The 20,259-nt window shown below is 59.9% G+C and overlaps 1 protein-coding gene across 1 annotated transcript; it reads left to right on the forward strand.

Annotated features, from left to right (window-relative positions):
• Nucleotides 1–51: 51 nt before the first annotated feature.
• Nucleotides 52–19,123, forward strand: KIRREL1 (kirre like nephrin family adhesion molecule 1). Its single transcript, XM_048928877.1, is given in 16 exon segments — nucleotides 52–207; nucleotides 12,658–12,807; nucleotides 13,261–13,410; nucleotides 14,357–14,475; nucleotides 14,477–14,515; nucleotides 14,594–14,744; nucleotides 15,313–15,418; nucleotides 15,498–15,646; nucleotides 15,718–15,845; nucleotides 15,916–16,042; nucleotides 16,130–16,230; nucleotides 16,308–16,506; nucleotides 16,583–16,690; nucleotides 16,779–16,918; nucleotides 17,012–17,089; nucleotides 17,382–19,123. Coding segments are annotated over 16 exon segments (2,268 nt in total). The 5' UTR covers nucleotides 52–155; the 3' UTR covers nucleotides 17,853–19,123.
• Nucleotides 19,124–20,259: the final 1,136 nt, after the last annotated feature.

The following is a 20,259-nucleotide window of genomic DNA, read 5'->3' on the forward strand; positions in this document are numbered from 1 at the left end:
GAGAGGAGTCCGTGGCCCTTCCCCGGCCCCGGCCCCGGCCCCGGCCCCGGCCCGGCCGGGCCATGCTCTAACGGCGGCGGCGGCGGGGCCGAGCGGGGCGGCGGGGAGCGGGCCCCCCCCGCGCCCCGTGCCCGCAGCGCTGCCGGGACGGGAGCATGCGGCTCCTCTTCCTCTGCCTCCTGACTCTCGCTGACTGCTACGGGCAAGGTGAGCACCGCGCTCCGGGAGCGTCGAGCATCGCGTACCGGCATCGAAGTGCGCGTCCCAAGTTGCAGCGCACCGCACCGGCTCCGTCGCGGTTCGGTTCGGGCCCCCATCCCATCCCGGCTCGTCACGGTTCGGCTCGGCCCTCATCCCGGATCGTTTCGGTTCGGGTCTCCATCCCGGCTCGGCTTGGTTCTGTTGGGCTCGGCCCCATCTCGGCTCGGCCCGGGGCTGTGCTTGGGGTGGGACCGCGCTCCAGTGCACCGCGCCCCACTGGGATGCTCTTGGGGGGGTCCCGAAGCCACGTCCCGCGGAGCCCTCGCGCGGCGCCGGGGGAGAGCTGAGGGTTCCCCTCGTTACCGAGTCTCGGTGCGTGATTCCGCCCCTCTCCGAGGCTGAACCCCTCCGTTTGGGTCTCGGTGGGGGTCGTGCCCCCTCCGTTCGGGTCACGCTGGTGCCCCTCGGTGGGGGTCGCGCCCCCCGTTTTGGATCCCGCAGCGGCGACGGCGGTGAAGATGGAGCTCGGGGTGGGTTGGTGCGGGGAGCTGTCGGTGGGGGGAGCCAACCCTATGCACCCCAGGGAGCGGAGGGGACCCGACATGGGGTGATGTGTGCAGGGATGTGGCCTGGCCGTGGTGATATCGGGGGGAGCCGTGTGGGGACGACTGCTTGTCCATCCATGTGTGCAAGAGGCGAGTTTGGGGGCAGCTCGGACCCCCGACACCCACCGAGGCAGCCCTTAAGGAACGCAGGGTTGGGGGAATGCAGCACACCTCCATTCCCCTGCTGACTTTATGGGGTTTGCTGCAAGCCACAAGCTCCCCCCTTCTCCCCCCCCTCCACTCCCCCGTGTCCCTGTGTGACCCCAGAGGGCCTTTGGGGGGAAACTGAGGCACGGGGGCTGTTCAGCCAAGGTCATCCAGAGTGAGGGGTGCAGAGCCGGGATGCGGCCACATGTGCACTGAGCTGAAGGGGGGAGGGGGCTCAGCCAGAGCACCCCCCTTCAGGATGGGGGGGGGAGGGTGAGGGCACTGCCCTGCGCCACGCCAGCCCTGCACGGCCTCCGGCTCCTTCCCTGCTGCAAAATCCAATCTAATTTTTAATTAAGGGGGCGGCGTTGCTAAGATGCCAGGAACAAAAATGAGTCGAACCGGGGTTTAAAAGGAGCATGCAAAGCCTCTTAGAGGGCTGGGGCCGTTGGGGGCGGGGGGGGGGGGGGGGTCGATCCCAGACTCCCCAGCGCAGGGCTCGGGGAAACGCCGCGGGGCTCCGCTGCCCTCCCAGGAACAAAAGCGCCCGAGCTCCCGCTCTGTGCCATGTGCCGAGGGAGACAGCGAGGGGATGGGGGTGGCAGCACCCCATCAACATAACCGCACTCCTCCGGTCTCACTATGAGCCCCACCGTGCTCCCAGCACTGCTAAATTCCGCTCCCCCCCCCCCCCCCCCGGTCCCGCAGCAGAGCAGGGAGATGAGGGGGCAAACCTGGCCCCCCCCCGACCCCCCCGTGCCAGGCATATGCGTTCCAGGGGGTCGCTGCCATTCATGGAGTTCCACTCGCTCTCACAAAGATGTTGAATGGGTTTCATCACTCTTCATTTCTCACTAAATAATTTTCTGTATCTTATCTAAATGAAACCCATTATTCTTCCCCCCGTTTCAATCACTCGCTGTGATTGCGCCTCAAATTGAAATATTTATTCATTTTCTGGGCGATTCTTCTTCTCTTTCTCTCAGTGGTTGTGGGTTTTTTTTTTTTTTTTTCCTTTTGGATTTTGGTGTTTTTCTTTTTCCCTTCCATTCCCTTCTCCTCTCCTGAGAAACTGAAACAGCGGAGATGTGGCAGCTGAGGCTGGGGCTCACCTGAGGTTGGGGGCAGCGGCTGAGACTCCCATGTGCCATAGGGGACCCTGGTATATCCACCCCATGGACAGGAGTGGGATTGGATGCTGTGGGCCCCTGTGTCTGGGGCGATGATGTGGTTGTGTGGGAGAGTGGGCAGAAGGCTGTGGTCCCACTGTATGTGCCCCAAGGCAATACCACTAAGGAGGAACCCCCCCCCCCACCTCCTCCATTAGCGCCCATATCTCCAGGGTATGGGGCAGGAGGGATGCGTGGTGCAGAGCACAGGGCCACTACCTCGTGCTGTGAGTGGGGTGAGGTGGCTGCACCCCAAATGCGGCCATCTGGGAGGGCTCAGGGGGTTGCTGAGGATGGTGGTGGGTGCCTGCATGTGCCCCCTCCCTCCCCCTCCATCTTTCATCCAGGCTCGGTTCCCCACATGCTGCTGGAGCCACGGTGCCATACCCTGGTGCCTTCTGTGTGTTGCTGGGCAATAAAAGCCCCAGAGAAAGCAGCAGGAAAGGAGGGTGGCCCTGGGCCTGAGGCTGGGGGATGCCCCAGCACGTGGCATCGTCCCCTCCATGGACTGGGGAGTGCTGGGATGTTCACAAAGCAGAAGAGCTGATGTTGGCTCTTTGGGGCTCTTTTGCCCACCCGCAGAGCGCTGTGTCTGCTGTCTCCTGCATCCCCTCCAGGTCACTATGGCTGTCCCCACTGTCCCCTCCCGACCGTGTCCCCAGAGCACCCCAGAGAGCAGATAGAATCTTAAGGGAGGCACTAACAGAGCACAGTGAGGGGGCCCTGGGGGCAGCCCCTGTTCTCATCACCTCCACGTGCCCGCAGTGCCCTTCAGAAACCCATTGGGCAAATTGGGATCAGGGCACCTTGGGATTAAGGAGCTTAAATGCAGGGGGAGGGGATGAATATAATGGGAGAATATCATGACCCCCAGTGCTCCCCTGGCCCCACAGGGCTCCATAGCAGCCTTGAGGCCGTGGGATGGATCCTGTGTGGCATCACCACACTGTGCCAGGTCTTGCCCGGGCCACCCATGCCAGGACTGAGCCAGCTGGTCCCACCTGGGGCTGAGTTTCATGGGCAGGCAGCATCCCTACCCCAGTGCCAGCCCTGGTACAACAGCCACCAGCAACACCTGCAGGGTCCCCAGGTCTGTCTGTCTGTCTGTCCCTCCGTTCATCCACCCAACTGCTGTGACCTCTGGCACCGAACCGTCCTCCTCTTGGAGGTGAGATCGGGGTCATTGGCCCCTCCACCCGCTGCCCACCACTAATTACATCCACAGCCTTTCATTTGAGATCAATCTAATCCTAAGCCAGCTTTCTTGCCTCCGTGACCCCACCTGGGCTGCACCCATGGTGCCCACCCCCACCCCCCCCTGCTGAGCGCATCCTTAGGGGCATCCTTTTGGCACCCACCTCACCCCGTGGGGTCAGATGGGGCTGCCACCCTCCCAGGAGTCCCAGCAGTGTCCCAGGTGCCCATTCCTGGGTGGAGATGCAGTGTCCCTGAGGTCTTGCTGGCTCTGTCCATGGCTCTGTCCATGGGCACTCAGCCCCCCGCCGCGCTGCAGCAGGGGGATTATAGCTAACTCTCCATAAAGATTCCCCTAATTGCTTGCCTTACCTCAGGTTTTATCATCAAAGCATCCGTTATTCCCTCTCTAGCCTCCTTTTCTTTTTATTATCTCTTAATTAATCACTCCAGCTTTCACACTTACCAGATAATTACAGTCTCCTGGGCACACGGCTCATTTTCATAACCTCCTGCTCCCAGCCAGGGGTGGGCACGGCGCAGGCAGGGACTGGGGACCAAGGGAGGGATGAGGACTGCAGGGCACGGACCGCGGGCAGGGGACCAAGGTGAGGGGGCAGGAGACAGAGAAGCAGGGACCAGAGGCAGGGGATGGTCCTGCTTTGGCCACGTGGCTCCTCGTGTCACCCTGCAGCACTGCACACAACACCTGGGCACAGGTGGCCAAGTGGCAAACCCACCCAAATGTCACCATGATGAGCTCTGAGGTGTCCCTGCGCCTGGGGTGTTGGGGACACAGCGGTGACCAAAGAGGATCAGGGGAGGAGGATGCTGGGATGGGCAGAGTTAAGGGGATGCGGGTGCGGGATGCAGAGCTGGGAGCGATGGATGGGATGCGGTCGTGGTGCTACATGAGAGCCGGGCACTGTGGCTGCTTGGGGACAGCAGTGGCAGGGGCTGGCCCTGCGGTGAGGAGGGTTTCGCTCCTCAAACCCCTTAGAAAAGGGAAGGGAAAGAGGGAGCGGGGCCTTTTCTGCAAGGGCTGGAACATAATGGGCTGCCAGCGCTGCCATGGCAACGGGCGGATTATGATCCAAATGGAAATCAAAATAAGAGAGGGGGGGAAAAGCGAAAGAGTGGAGTAAAGGAGGAGGGGAGGAAAAACAACTTTTATTTCAAATCGGAGAGCGGTTGTGTGCCATGCGGAGGTTGCCATAGGAACGGCGGAGAAAAGGAGCGGGGCCGAGTGTGCAAGGGAGCCGGGTGTGCAAGAGCCCGTGTGGACGTGGAAGGGAGCACAACTCGGGTGTGCAAGGGGAGCGTGGCAGAGCGTGTCACCACGGGCAGGGCACCGCTGGTGGTGCTGGGGAGCGGGGACGTGCAATGCTCCGTGCTGCTCAGTCCTCCTCTTCACCAAACGCCCCTTCTTTTTGCGTGCAGGACCGCGGATCGGAGCTGGGCTCGGTGGTGCGGGGATTTCCCAACCTCTTGAAGCCCTTAGGGGGGAGGGAGAGGGGACCGGGACGTGGCTGGGGGCTGCGGGGGGGGAGGGTGGAGGGGAAGAGGGGGCTGGCGCTGGTGTTCCTATGGACCGACATGGGGACAGGCTGGGGACAAGGGGGAGGGGATGGCCTCTACCAGGGGTGCTTGCTGCCGTGGGGAAACTGAGGCACGGAGCTGTTTTCCTCAGAGACAACCGCAACGGCTCTGCAGCTTGACTGAAGCAGATAGGAGGGGGGGGGAGGGGGCAGCAAGAAGTGAACCCCCAAAACAGAGCCCTCCTACGAGTGCTCCCCACCCCGCTGGCATCCCCCACCGCTGTGGGATTGAGGCCGGGTGCAGGGAGTCGAGGGTTAAGCGCTGCTTTTCTTTCTCTCCCTGTCTTCCAGAGAGCCTTGGCAGGAAATTCCTCAAATTCCAGGCTTGTGGGATCATTGCTGGGCTCTGACCGCAGGAGCGCAGCCAGCGCTGCTCCGGCTTCTCCTGCACGGGGCCGTGGTGGGGGTTGCAGGGTCCCCCCCCTCGTGCCATCCCCACCTCCCCCAACTCCATGGGGACCCCAGCTTCAGGGCTTGAGCCACTGCAGTGCCGTGGGCACAAAGCCCATGGGACCCCCTGGTGTCACCACCTCGTAGGTGCCCCGCAGACCCCCACCACCCCCCCGGGACCCCAAATCCTCACAGAGTTGTTGTCAGGAAGGGCTGAGGTTCCTTGTGTATGGTTTCCCATGGGGACTTGGGGGGAAGTGAGAGGGGGGTGGGGAACACAGGTCCATGCAGCTGGGGCACACCGGGGTCCCCTCATCCCTGCAGCTTCAGGCGTGGGGGCACAGAGCACAGCCCCATGCCCACCAATTCCCTCCCAACACCGTTTCCTTCCAGATGAGGGTTTTTACGGGTGCCCCTTTCGCCAGGTTTGAATGCTGCACACTGCCAGATCCACCCCACAGCAGTGGGGGGAAACTGAGGCATGGGTTGTGCCCCCCTATGGCCACTCTTGCTGTGCCCCATGACCGAGTGGTGCTCACAGCTGCTCGTCCCGATTCAATGCGACTAATAATCCCATTATTAGGAGATGTCTCATTAAGACATCTGTAACGAGCCCGCGTACCAGCAGCTCGGTGGAAGGCTGCCAGCCCCATTTCAATATTTTCTCCCCTCCATTAATGATTGGGGATGTTTTTTGCCCTCCCCCCCACCCCCCACTCCTTTCCCAAAGAAGGAGTCCCCTCCCCCCCAGCGTGCACACACACAAACAAAAGTCTTAATTAGACATTGTTCCTAACAGGGATATTACACAAATTAATTAAACTCGAGCCAATAAACAGCCCTGCTCCATAATTCTGACAGCCCCAAAAATGAAGAGGAAATAACGAGGGCAGAGCTCTGCCAGCTTTATGTGCCCATGGGTGGGGGGCTGTGGGTACCCCAGAATCTGGGAGGGGGGGGTGAACCTGGGGGGGGGTGACCCCGGGTTGTGTTGGGGGGCACAGCTGCAGTGCAGGGCTTTGTTTGGTGGCTGTGCAAAGGGCGGCGGGGGGTTGAGGAGGAAGAGGAGGGGGCTGGGGTTTGAAGGCTGCGTGGCTCTGCTGGGCTTGGGGTGCATGCACGTGGCTGCACACACATGCACACACGCGTGTGCGCATGAACACGGCCAATACTTTGCACTCTCAGCTCCTGCAGCACGTGGGTGTTCCGTGCAAGCTCACAGCTGGAGCATGTGCACACATGCACGCTCCTGTGTAAGCACCCGGTTGCTGTGCACGCTCATGCAGCCGCTGCATGCAAGCACGAACTCTCCAGTGCAGTCATTATAGTTGGTGCGCACGCTCACGTGCAAGCAAATATCTGGTGCACACACACACGTGTGCACTCTGGTGCAAGCACACGTGTGGTGCGTGCATATACATGGCTCCCGTGCAAGCACACATCTGGTGCACACCCACATGTGCACCTCTGTGCAGTCCCAGCAGATAAGTGCACTCACACACCGTGCTGATGTGCAGCCCCCAGCCCGCACCCCCTGGCCCCACAGCCTTTTGTCTTTCTGCCTGGCTGCCCCCTTTCAGGGGGATGAGGGCAAAGAATGGTGCTGGGGCTCCTCCATGTGGGGTGGATAAAGATCCCCAGGGCACGTGGGGGGGCCGGGGGGGGGGTGTGCTCAGGGATTTTGGGGACACAGTGGTCCTGTGGGGTGGCTGTGCGTGTTGTGCCTGGGGGGTTCCTATGGGAATCCTTCATTGGGGTGCTGCCAGGATCAGCCCTGAGTGCAGCACCGAATGCCACGGGGCAGCAGTGGGGCTCCAGAGGCCTTCCAGTGGGCTCTTTGTGGGAGCTGACATGGGATGGGATCTTTCTTGGGACAGCAGCAGCATTCCCAAGCAGCAGCGATGGGGTTCCGTGGGATAGCAATGGGGTTTCCATGGGGAAACCAATGGGATTCTAATGGGGAAAAAATGAGAGGTTCCTATGGGGCACGAAACCCCCTGGACAGAGGCAGCTGAGAGGACAGCAGCAGCTCCACAGGGACGTGGAGCCCCCCCTCCCCCCCCTCCCAGCTCATTTGCCATAATGCAATAACGCAATTCATTTATTTGGTTCTATATTTTCTCCTCTCCCTGCCCAACGCTGGTTTATATTTTATTGGCATCTTTGCCGCGCTGAAAGTAATGTAATTACGAGGGGAATTTATATGTTGTTTCGTAAGTCGGGAGTTCATTTTTTTTATATTATTATTATTAGGTGGGGAATATTTAAGGCTCCTCGGGAACGAAAAATAGAACCCAATTCCACCGCGTCATCTCCCCTGGTATTTATGCCTCTTCCCAACGAGGGTTTAATTGAAAATCGCTCCGTATGTTCCCAGCACTGTGTCTGATTATGAGCCATTGCCTCATCCCCATCCCTGATGGCATTTATGGGGTGTCAGGGCCAGCTCTTACATATTTCCTTTGCTCTGCTTCTTGGGCACCCCTTCTCCTTGTGCTGTCCCTGTGTCTCAGTTTCTCCATGGGGGACCCCTTCTCCATGCACTCTCTGTGCCTCAGTTTCCCCACTGAGGACCCCCTCTCCATGCACTGTTTATATGGCTCGGTTTCTCCATTCTTTGCCCCCTCTCTGTGCATTCTATACCTCAGTTTTCCCATGGTGGACCCCTTCTCCATGCATTGTTCCCATGCCTCAGTTTCCCCATTGAGGACCCCCTCTCCATGCACTGCCCCTGTGCCTCAGTTTCCCCATTCAGGACCCCCTCTCTGCACACTCTTCCTATGCCTCAGTTTCCCCATTGAGGACCCCCTTTCCATGGTGGACCCCCTCTCTGCACACTGTTCCTATGCCTCAGTTTCTCCATTGAGGACCCCCTCTCCATGCACTGCCCCTGTGCCTCAGTTTCCCCATTCAGGACCCCCTCTCTGCACACTCTTCCTATGCCTCAGTTTCCCCATTGAGGACCTCCTTTCCATTGAGGACTCCCTCTCTGCACACTGTTCCTATGCCTCAGTTTCCCCATTGAGGACCCCCTTTCCATTGAGGACCCCCTCTCCATGCACTGCCCCTGTGCCTCAGTTTCCCCATTGAGGACCCCCTCTCCATGCACTGCCCCGTGCCTCGGTTTCCCCATTCAGGACCCCCTCTCTGCACACTTTTCCTATGCCTCAGTTTCCCCACTGGGGACCCCTTCTCCAAGCACCGTCCCTGTGCCTCAGTTTCCCCATGGGACACCCCTTCTCTGCACACTTTTCCTATGCCTCAGTTTCTACACTGGAGACCCCCACTCTCTGTGCACTTTCCCCGTGCCTCAGTTTCCCCATCACGGTTCCAGCAGGGTTATGGGGCCACGTCCACCCCCCCAGCCCTCCTCCCATTGTCCCCGGTGGCGCAGGCGTCCCCGCGCTGGTGACACTGATGGGCTGTGACACGGCGGGAGGTGCTGGCTGCCCGCGCGGCGGCGTGCCGCCCGTCTCCTGCCCGCAAGGTAATCGAGGTGGAATATTTGATCGGCCGGGAAATGAGCTGCTAAATTTGTTGTGAGATTGGTGTCACAAGCAATCGCGGCGGCGCTCGGCGGCCAGCGGGGAACGCGGCGGGGGGCAGCAGCGAGGGGATCCAGCTTGTTGGCACAGCTGGTGGCATTCCTCTGCATAGAGGAGCACAGAACCAGTCCGGAGCAGAGGTGTCCCCCTTGAAGAGGTGTCCCCATACTGGAGATATTCCCAGTGCAGTGATGTCCCCCGCTGGATATATCAGCAATGTGGAGATGTCTCCAACACACTGATGTCCCTGATACGGAGGTGATTCTATGTCCCCAGTGTGCTGATATCCCCAGCTGCTGTGATGTCCCCGAGGCGGCGATGTCCCACTGCAGCGATGTCCCCAGTGTGTGCCCCGTGGGGTGGCACAACCAAGGTTATGGTGGTCAGGGCATGGGGACGACAACCGGGACCCAACATGCCCAAAGGTGATGGGGAGGAGGGGAACCCATCTCCTCCTCATTTGTTTTTATAATTTCGCCTTTTAAAAAATGAAAATAACTGGAGCATCCCTTCCCTGGAGAGCTGTGCCACCACCAGCAGAGGGAAGGGGGGAGAGGCACAGAGCAGCCCCCACCACCCTGTGCCAGGGGACACCCCAGGGCCACCCCCCCCCTGGGGATGGCAGTGGGCGGCTGGGAGGATGCAGCCTCATCCCTGCCATCGCCCTGGTGCCTCCCAGCCCGGCGCTGGGCGAATGCCAGAGCTGTGCTGCCGTCATCGGGTGGCAGAGAAATAGTTTCCGATGCTGCGGGACGGGAGCAGAGGGAGCTGTGAGGGGGACGGGGGTGGAGACAGGGAGAGGGATTGAGGATGGGGATGGGATCGGGAATGGAGATGGGGGCAGGGATGCTGGCACAGGGGGTTGCATTGTAGCCGCTGCGAGATTCAATTACAGAGGAATTAAAAGGTAGTAATATTCAATTAATGTCAATCAGAGACGGATTAGAGAGAGGAGATGTTTGTCCAAGGGGTTGGATGGGTTTTGGTGGGGTTGGACACGGGGCTGATAAAGGAGCTAGCTAGGGGACGCGTTGGGGCTTTGACCCGACATGGTACATCTGGCACTGAGATCCCCACACCCCACGCCGTGTCCCCCACATCTTCGTGCCACATCTCAGAGTCCCCATCCCCTCCGCCCGCCTCTGGCCGCTTTAGCGTTAAGCGAAGGGGAAGAAGGAGAGGAAAATAGAAGAGGGCATTGAGTGACTTCAAACACGGAGCGGAAGCGGCTCCTCCTGCCAAGATGCTTTCAGAGAGCGCAGCTCGTGCCGTGCCGGGCAGCGCTGTCGTGCTGCGGTAATCGTGGCGGAGCAGCTTCATAAATTGTGGATGGCAACGGGGACCCTCTCTAGCAAATACCACTCTGCTGGCTGTGAGCTGCAGGCGAGCGCTCTGCTGGGCTGGGATCGTGCCCGTATCCCCATCCCACTGCTGCTGTGTGACGTGGGGACACAGCGTGAGCTGCCTGAAGGCATCCCCAAAACACAGAGAGCCCCCATCCTATCCCCACTCTCTTCTTGGGTTTGGGGCTCTGGGTGCCTCTCTCTTCTGGGACACATTGGGGGTTGTGTCCTTGAGGCCACCGCTACCAGCCCACGTCCCTGCCCAGCTTTAGCAAAAAAGCCCCAAATTGCCAGAGCTGAAAATAGCTCCCGCTCAGCAGATGGGGCGGGAGGACGGGGAAGTGCCAGCCTCGATCACGTCTCCTCCGCCGCGTCCCCGCCAGGCACAGCACCCGCCTGGGCAGGATGGCACCCGCAGGCCATGGTCACATCCCCGGTCTTGGGGACGCGGTGACATCGCTCGGGGCTGAGCTCAGCCTCAGCCTGGGTTTCCTCGCAGTGTGGCCTCAGCTCCGTGTGGGGCATTTTGGGGCCGGCTGCAGCGCTTGCGCTTTTTTCCATCCCATTGCCTCGTGCTGGGTGACAAGTGGCTGCGGGCGGTGACAGCGCAGTGACAGCATGGGGGAGAGGAGACAGGGATGGGGATGGGGTCAGAGACAGGGATGGGGATGGGGTCAGGAATAGCGATGGGGACATGGATGGGGATGGGGATAGGGATGGGGATGGAGACAGGGATGGGGACATGAATGGGGATGGGGACACGGATGGGGACAGGGCGATGGCCCCCTTGTGCCTCTCCCTTTGCACTTGGTTCCAGGGCCACAAGGCACCAAATCCTCTTTTCTCTCCCGCAGAATAAAACCCGCAGAGGGTTTCTTTTTTTTTTTTTTTCCTTTTTTTTTTGGTGTATTTTCCCCCCCCCACACCCCAATATAAATAGAAGCGAACAACTTGGGAAGAGGAAGGGGGAAAGGCTTAAATTTAAAAGCGGTGAGAAGAGGAAGGGGAGGAGGGAGAGAGATAAAATAATAATAAAAAAAAATAATAATAAAAAAAACCTCTAGCGCGGAGAGATTTAGCTCCATCTGAAAGCTGTCAGCGCGAATAAAAAGCTTTTCTTTGAACCCTGAGTTTAATAGCGAGAGGAGAGAGAGGGAGATTGGAGCACCAGCCCCAGGGCTTAATCAGACCTTCATTTGATAAATAGAGGCAGACAGAGCCGGGCGTGTGGTTGGGTACCCCGGTCCCTGCAGAGCCCACGCGTGTCGGGCACCCACGGGTGGGCAGGGCAGGGTGCCTGCCCGGTGCCCTGCGGGCTGTGCCCGGTGCTCGGTGAGAATATGGGGCCTGCTACGTTATCGCGGGGTCAAGGATCCGCACCGAGGGATGGGGCTGAGCCTCCCCCCCCGCCCCACCCCCCCGCATCGCCCCGCTGCAGACTAAACAGCCGTGGGGATGGGGATGGGGGGCAGGGTGGTGGTGCTGTCCTTCCCTGTCACCCCGTGGTGCCCAAGCCGATGCGTCTCTGCTGCCTGTCTGTCTGCCTGTGCCCCCCACCCCCACCCCGCGCTGCTCCCTCCTTCCCCCACCTCTCATCCTCCCCCGCGCCCACCTCTCCAGGCACCTTCCTCTTTGATCTCCGCTCTGCTTCTCATCCCCCCCAGCTTCAGCCCTCCCCCCTCGCCTTTCCCATTCTCCTTCCCTTTATCTCCCTCCTGCCTCCTGTCCCTGCTCCTGCTCCTCTCCAAAAACGCTGTCACGGGGTGGGGGTGGGCACCAAGCAGGGACATCCGAGTGTCTCCAGGTCCCTTTTGCATGCCTGGGGTACCCCCTTCCCCTGGTGCTGGGGTAGCACATCCTGGAAGCTTTGGGGTGCCTCATCCTGGGGTTTTGGGGATGCTGTGCTGTGCTGTGTTATGTCATTCCATGCTGTGCCGTGCCGGGTCTGATGGGGCTGTGCAGACAGAGGCAGGGCCAGGGACTTAGCAGCTCCGTTATCTGCTGCTCGCTCATCCCCAGAAGGGATTTCTGCCTCCCCCTCTCCCACTCCACAGCGGAAATCATTTGAATATTTTAGCAGGAGGCTTACGAGGGAGAAGGCAAGCGTGGGGGAGAGGTGCTCCCCTGCCACCCTGGGGGGGCGAGATGTCCCTTGTCCCACTGAGCAAAGCAGAGAATGAGGTTTCCTGGTCCCCAAGCCAACTCCCTGCACACGTGTGACACACAGCCACTGCTGTGTGACACAGCTGTGACACAGAGCCACATGCATGTGACACAGTGCAACACACACACACACACACACGCACCCCACAGTCGATGCCCACGTGATGGCCAATACACCACGGGGATATGGCCTGTGGGGCTGAGGACAGCTCTGGGGACACCAATGCCACCATCACAACGGAGCACTGGCCAGCGTGTGGCACATCCCCAGGTTGTCCCCAATCCCCATTCTCTCTCCCCAGCGGCACAGACACGGTTTGTGGAAGAGCCCGAGGACCAGACCGTGGTGGCTGGGCAGAGGATTGTGCTGTCCTGCGTGGTGCTCAACTACTCTGGGATCGTGCAATGGACCAAGGATGGGCTGGCATTGGGCATGGGGCAGGGCCTCAAAGGTAGGTGGGGAGAGTCTGGGTCTGGGGATGGCACTGCACAAGGACCCTCTTGGCACTGGGGATCCTGCAGAACCTGGAAAGAGGAAGGTGCTTGCAGATTCTGCAGATCCCCAATCCTCCGTGCCCCAGGATCCCTGTGTGGCTGGGGGTCCTGAATATACTTGGGTCCTTAATATATTGGGGTCCTGCTGAGCCTGGGGTTCTGATTGCATTGGAATTTTGCACAGATGGGGGTCGGCATCCTGCAAACAGTGGGGTCCCTACACACTGAGGACCCCTCATGCCCTGGATATGCCACACAAGCTGGACCCACATTGCCTGCCCATGCCCCACGTGGCACCAATCGAGCCCCAGCCCTGGGGAGTTTGGGTTGAAAGCAGGGCACGGAGGACAAACAGCACCCTGCAGCAAGGGATCTCTGTCCCCTCGGTGCCAACCCTGCTGTCCCCACAGCCTGGCCACGTTACCGCATCGTGGGCACGGCCGATTCAGGACAGTACAACCTGGAGATCAGCGACGCTGAGCTCTCCGACGACGCCGTCTATGAATGCCAGGCAACCGAGGCTGCGCTGCGTTCACGCCGGGCCAAACTCACCGTGCTCAGTAAGAAGCAAACCCCCCAACCCTCCCTGATCCCCCGGGTCCTCCCACCCCCCCCCAAACCCCCCAGGCAGGCGCGGGAATGCTGCTGCCACCGCCGCCGCCGCCGCTGTGCTGCTCCCTCTTCTCCCTCCCACAGCCTGGCTCTGCCATTATCTTTAATGCCTTAATCTATATTCACGCCGTGGCTGAGTTACGGGACCTACGAGTGCAGTAACTTTGATTTCCCTGACTTTTGTATCTTGTTAAAAAAAAAAAAAAAGGAGAAGATAAGATGCCGGAGCCGCAGCGGAAATGTTGCATGAATGGGGTTTTGGGGTGGATTTCTTGCTTTTCTTATTTTATTTTTTTTTTCTCTTTCTTCCCCTGGCATTGAAATTCCCATTAGAAAGAAGGGTGATAAAAGGCAAGCAAGCAGGAGATGTGGCTGGGCTACTGAGCAGCACACTCTGCCCATCCCACAGCCCCCATGCAGGGACCCCCTGGCACAAAAGGTGCCCACCTTCACCCCTCCTGAACTCAGGGGGTTCCCCTGCATCCCCTCCCCAAGACTGAGGCCAAGATGGGGAAGAGCTGGAGGGTTCCAGGTGGTGGTACACAGATAGGGGGGCCCAGGTATGGGGTCTTAGCTGGGGGCCCCCATCACCACAGCTGCTACTCCTCCCATTGCTGCCCATCCTATAGCCACACAGCTCCACCAGACACCCAGTTCCTATTTGCATCATTGCAGCCAGCTCCCCATGGTTGTTTGCAAACAGTCAGGCCCTTTCAAGCGCATCCATCACTGCAAGCACGGTACAAACCCACCCCCCCAAGCTCCCCAGTTCCCTTTTTGGCACCCTCGCTTTTCCCCAGGAGCCAACCCTAAGAAAGAAGGGTTTCCAATCCCCACCCCGTGGGAAGGTCTCCGATGTCCCTGCCTGCATCTCATCCCCTGTCCCTTCTGCAGTCCCCCCCGAGGACCCCACTATCGACGGAGCCCCTGAGATCCTGCTGCGTGCAGGGACCCCCTACAACCTGACGTGCCGGGCACGCAGCGCCAAACCCGCTGCCACCATCATCTGGTACCCGCGATGGGCTGCAGCAGGACGGAGCCGTCACCACCACGGTACTGCCAGCCCCTCGGCCACACTGCATCCCCACATGGAGCTGGAGCTGATTGGGATTGTCCCCTTGTCACTGACAGGAGGTGCTGGCTGATGGCAAGAGGGAGACGACCACCAGCCTGCTGGCCATCAACCCCACCGACCTGGACATCGGACGCGTCTTCTCCTGCCGCAGCACCAACGATGCCATCCCTGCTGGGAAGGAAACCTTTGTCAAGCTCAACGTGCATCGTGAGTCTGCCGCGGGCACGGAGGGGATGAGGCCGGGTGGTTACGTGGGTGGCACTGGGGCAGAGCTAAGAGCTGTTGTGGGGTATCACGGGGACCCCAGCCCCGTGGTGGGGATGCTCACCGCGCTGCAGGCGGGGCTGGGCAAGCACTGCATGGTGAACAACGACCTCCAGTGGAGGCTGTGGGAAGGTACTGCCCAGCCGAGCCAGTGTGCTGTGATGCAGGGTGCTGACATCTATGTAGGGCTGGGTACCCAAATGTATGGGAGATAATGGGTACCCAGTTATGATTTGGGGATGCTGGGTGCCTACATAAATCGGGGATGCTGAATGACTGCATCTAGAAGGGATGCTGGACACCCAGATCTAGCATGGATGATGGGTACACACATCAGACAGGGATGCTGGACGCCTGTCTGGGCAGGGTTGCTGTGTACATGGCAGTTTTGGGGCTCTCCCTTCCCACTGTGCCATGCAGTGTTGGGCTGGGGGATTCTCCCCTTGCTCCTTCCCTCTGCCATGCTGAGCCCTCTTCAGCTCTCACAGTGGCTGCGCCCACCTTCCTGCAGATCCCCCGACTGTCACCCTGTCCATCCAGCCGCAGACGGTGCAGGAGGGTGAGCGGGTTGTGTTCACCTGCATGGCCACCGCCAACCCTGAGATCAAAGGCTACAGGTGAGGACAAACCTGCAGGGGCTCACCCCGACCTCCAGGTGAGGTTGGAGGCTTCTGACCACATTCTGCCCCATCTCAGGTGGGCCAAGGGGGGGGTGATCATTGAGGATGCCAAGGAGAACAGGTACGACACGCAGGTGGACTACACCTTCTTCACTGAGCCCGTCTCCTGCGAGGTGCACAACGACATCGGCAGCACCAACGTCAGCACGCTGGTGGACGTGCACTGTGAGTGAAGCAGCCCCCTCTGACCCCCCTGGATGTTGCCCACCCTCCCCTCACCCTCTGTCTCTCCCCAGTCGCCCCTCGCATCATGGTGGCCCCCAAACCCACCGTCACCGACATCGGCTCTGATGTGACGCTGACCTGCATGTGGTCCGGCAACCCCCCGCTGACCCTCACCTGGACCAAGAAGGAGTCCAACATGGTAGGGCCGAGCCAGGGGGGGCTCGAAGAGGGGCCATGCCCCCTTCTGACCCCCACATATTCCCACCCAGGTGCTGAGCAACAGCAACCAGCTGTACCTGAAGTCGGTGACGCAGGCGGACGCAGGGCAGTACATCTGCAAAGCCATCGTGCCCCGCATCGGCGTGGGCGAGCGTGAGGTCACTCTCTATGTCAATGGTGAGCAGGCAGCACAGAGCCTTGTGCCACCCAGTGTCTTCTTGGTGCCTCTAGGTCTCAGCAAGACCCCCCTTGTGCCTCCCACAGGGCCCCCCATCATCTCCAGTGAGGTGGTGCAGTACGCGGCACGCGGAGACCGTGGCAAAGTAGAGTGCTTCATTGGCAGCACGCCACCCCCGGACCGCATCGTGAGTGGCGCCTTGGGGGCACACGGGGCATGGGGGACATCCCCTGGGGTGGCACTGATGGCAGCCTCCCCTGCCAGGCCTGGGCTTGGAAGGAGAACATTTTGGAGGCAGGGACACTGGAGCGCTACACGGTGGAGAGGACCACGATGGGCAGCGGGGTGCTGTCCACCCTCACCATCAACAATGTGATGGAGGCCGACTTCCAGACCCATTACAACTGCACCGCCTGGAACAGCTTCGGACCAGGCACCGCCATCATTCAGCTGGAGGAGAAAGGTCCCCGCACCATCGCCAGCGCCCACCTCTAATCCCCTGTGCCCCAGCTAACCACCCATCTCCTCATCCCCTGCAGAGGTCCTGCCTGTCGGCATCATCGCCGGGGCCACCATTGGGGCCAGCATCCTTGTCATCAGCTTCCTCGTGGCACTCGCCTGCTTCCTCTACCGGCGTCGGAAAGGAAGTGAGTGGGGTTGGGGGGTTGCAGATGTGGATGGAGCTGCAGATGGGGGCAGGGATGTTGTCCGTGCTGAGCCCACCGCTGTCCCTAGGTCGGAAGGATGTCACCCTGCGCAAGCTGGACATCAAGGTGGAGACGGTGAACAGGGAACCGCTGACTTTGCATGCTGACAGGGAGGAGGATACAGCCAGCGTCTCCACTGCCACCCGTGTCATGAAGGCCATCTACTCGGTAAGGGATGGCTCACCCCAGGGTCATCGTGCTGGGAGCACAGCTGGTGGCACTGGGGAGGAAACAGCCCGTCTCTCTCTGTTTCTCCTGCAGTCGTTCAAGGATGACGTGGACTTGAAGCAGGACCTGCGCTGTGACACCATCGACACCCGCGAGGAGTACGAGCTGAAGGTCTGGGCCTGGGTGTGAGAGCGAGGGATGGAGCTGGAATGGGGTGGGATGAGGATAGGGTGGGATGGGGATGGGATGGGTATGGCATGAGATAGAGCTGTGGGCAAGGACAGAGATGTCTTGGAGATGGGAACAAGGACAGGGAAGCGGATGGAAACATGGATGGGATGGGGAAGAGGAAAGCTCTGTCTTGTGCTGGCTGTGTGCAGGATGCTCGGAGGAGGGCAGGGCCCAGCTCCTCACCCTTCCCAGCCCAGCTGTGCACATCACCCCCCCCCTCCCTTCCCCACAGGACCCAACCAATGGCTACTACAACGTCCGTGCCCACGAGGACCGCCCGGCCTCCCGCACTGTGCTCTATGCTGATTACCGTGCTCCAGGACCGGCCCGTTACGACGCACGCCCGCCCTCACGACTGTCCCACTCCAGTGGCTACGCACAGCTCAACACCTACAGCCGTGGCCCTGCATCTGAGTACAGCGCAGAGGCAGCAGCGAGCACTGGGGCCCCTCCGGGCACAGCAGGTGGTGAAACAGCCAGCCAGCTCTCCTATGAGAACTACGGGGGGCACGCTGCCTTCCCAGCCGGCGGTGGCTACGGGGGGTACCGGCTGGGCTACGGGCAGCCCACCAGCCTGGAGAGGGCACCCTACGATGCCTACGACCCCATGGGCAAATACGCCAGTGCCACCCGCTTCTCCTACACCTCCCAGCACTCGGACTACGGGCAGCGCTTCCAGCAGCGGATGCAGACACACGTTTAGGGTGGGCGGAGGGTGGTGGGTGATGGGGTCTTGGTGACCGTCCCCTGATATTCAGGGGCACATCATGACCCCCTCGCTCCACTCCTGCTTGTGCTGGGTCCCTTCTCTTCGAGCTTCCACTCCCCACTGGGATATTGGTCGTCTTTGCGGTACCTTTCCAAAGGAATCTGGGGTGTCCTCCTCTGCTGGACCCCCCAGACTCCTCCCTGCCTCAGCTGGGGGGGCCCTGGAGCCCTCCAAATGGGGGCATGGCCCCACCAGCACCGCCCATCGTATGGCACATGGGAGATGCTCTGTGTGCATATACATCAGTATGCACACAGAGGTGCTGTGCCTGGCTTCCGTTTTCTCCCTAAAACGCCCCATCCCAGCCTGTTGCCATTCCCTGTGCCTTGACTCTGGGGACACCCCACGCTCAGGGTTGGCTCCCTTCCGTCCATCTGTCCGTCCATCCCGGTACAGCGAGCTCAGCGGAGCCCCCATACGCACAGCCACAGCCATGGGACGGGAGCCCTCTGTGAATGTATATACAGGTGTATTGGAGAGCAGGGCTGGGCTCACCCCTGGAGAGGGGTTTTTGGTCCCCAGATGGGCACTGGGGTCAGCGGGGACCTCAATTTCTGCTCAGAGCAAGGATTGAGGCTGCAGATGAGTGCGGTGGTTACAATATGAGTGTGGAGGCACAGCGCTGGGATGGGGGTGCATCCCTGTGAACCCTTGCGATTAGGTACGAAGCTCCCTCACCACCTGCCTGGCTCTGGCAAAGGGAGGGGGCGAGCTCAGTGGCCCCTGTCCTGCAGAACTTCCATCTCCTCCTCCTCCTCCTCCTCCTTCTTCTCCTCCTCCTTGCTGCCCCGTGGCACGCAGGTACGATATGGCCGCAGGACGGTTTGGGAAGGGGCACGGCTGGGGGTCCCCTACCCCTCCTGTCCCCACTGGGTTTAACCATGACCCCAAAGGTACTGTCAGGACGGTACTGAGCCCAACCCAGCCTGAGCCCCCACCCCGGCTGGACCATGTGCCATTTCTCGCAATGGTGCCTGATGTAACCCCGGCTGTCGCCCCAAATGCTGCACCCCACTATAGCAATAGCACCCCGGCAGCATCCCACCCCGAAGCCAAGCTGAAGCTTTAAACACTCCCCAGGGTGGGGGAGTGGGAACAGGACTCCCCCCCCCCCCCCCCCCCCCGGCCCAAAGGGAGCCCTGGGACAGGCAGCAGCGGCCGGAGCATGGGGGCAAGCAGGTTCCCTTCCAGCACAGGCTGTTGTAGACTCTCCCCCCCCCCCCCCCCCCCCCAGAGACACGTATCTGTGACCCCTACCCTGCCCCCCAAACCCGCCATTTTTTTATTTTCCATTTTCCTTTTTTTTAAATATTATGTACTATATTTTTAGTCTTAAACACGATATATTATATATATTTAATTTTTTTATATATATATAAATATAAATGTTAAAAAAAAAAAAAAAAAAGAAACAACGGGGCAGCAGTTTGCCTTTGTTCTGCAGGAGCAGCTCAGGGTGGTGCTGGGGGCTCTGCTGATGGGGACGTGGGTGTTGGTGGGGACCAGGAGGACACAGGGATGGGGCGTGCTGGTGCTGACCCATTTTTTGCCAAAGCTTTTGGCAGGAGCTGGTGCCAAGTGGGGCTGGGCACACTGGCAGCCCCTCCACACCCATCTTCACTGTGTTTTATTTCCCGCAGACAAGCCTGCAAACAGGCTCTCGCTTAATGATTTTGTTTCCCTACAAATGTAGCCTATTACTTTGTGTGTTTCCACGCCTGGTTTATTATGCATGAACCAGGCAATTTGCCTGCTGCTCCCGGGACCCATCTTTAAAACAAAAAGGTGCTTTGTCATTCTTAATGGCTTTTGCTGGAGCGTGGAGAGTGCGGTTGGTGGATGGATGGAAGCTTGGGATGGATGCACCGAGAGATGGAGAAGAAGGGAGGGGGAGGCATTAAGTTTCTTCGCTGTCCATAACCCCTTTAACTCAAAGGCTGTGATGAGGAGCGCAGCGTGGGCAGCTTTCCCCTGGCCATCACCCAGAGCTGTGAATTCACACCTGGAGATGAGATTGGCTCCAAAATTCAGGCCCTGCGGGTGCTTCCACCTCACTAAGGAGGCAGCCGCATTTCCCCAGGACGCAGCCCTCCCTCCTCGCAGTGCAGCTCATTTATGCTGAGATGGATTCTCATTTATTCCCCGGGATGGAGAGAGCTCACCACCTCCTCAGCTCGACAGAAATCCCTCTCCTCTCTCTTCCTCCCCGCGGCCACAGCGCAGCTCAGCCTCATGAGGAGCAGGGGAGGGCGATGTTTCACTTTGCCTTCATTCCTGCTGCACTGCAAAGAGGGAACACCCGCGTTTTGGGGAAACACAACGGGGTGGGGAGAAACTGACC

The sequence above is a fragment of the Lagopus muta genome, chromosome 29 (assembly GCF_023343835.1).
Source record: "Lagopus muta isolate bLagMut1 chromosome 29, bLagMut1 primary, whole genome shotgun sequence".
In the NCBI taxonomy this organism is placed as follows: Eukaryota; Metazoa; Chordata; class Aves; order Galliformes; family Phasianidae; genus Lagopus; species Lagopus muta.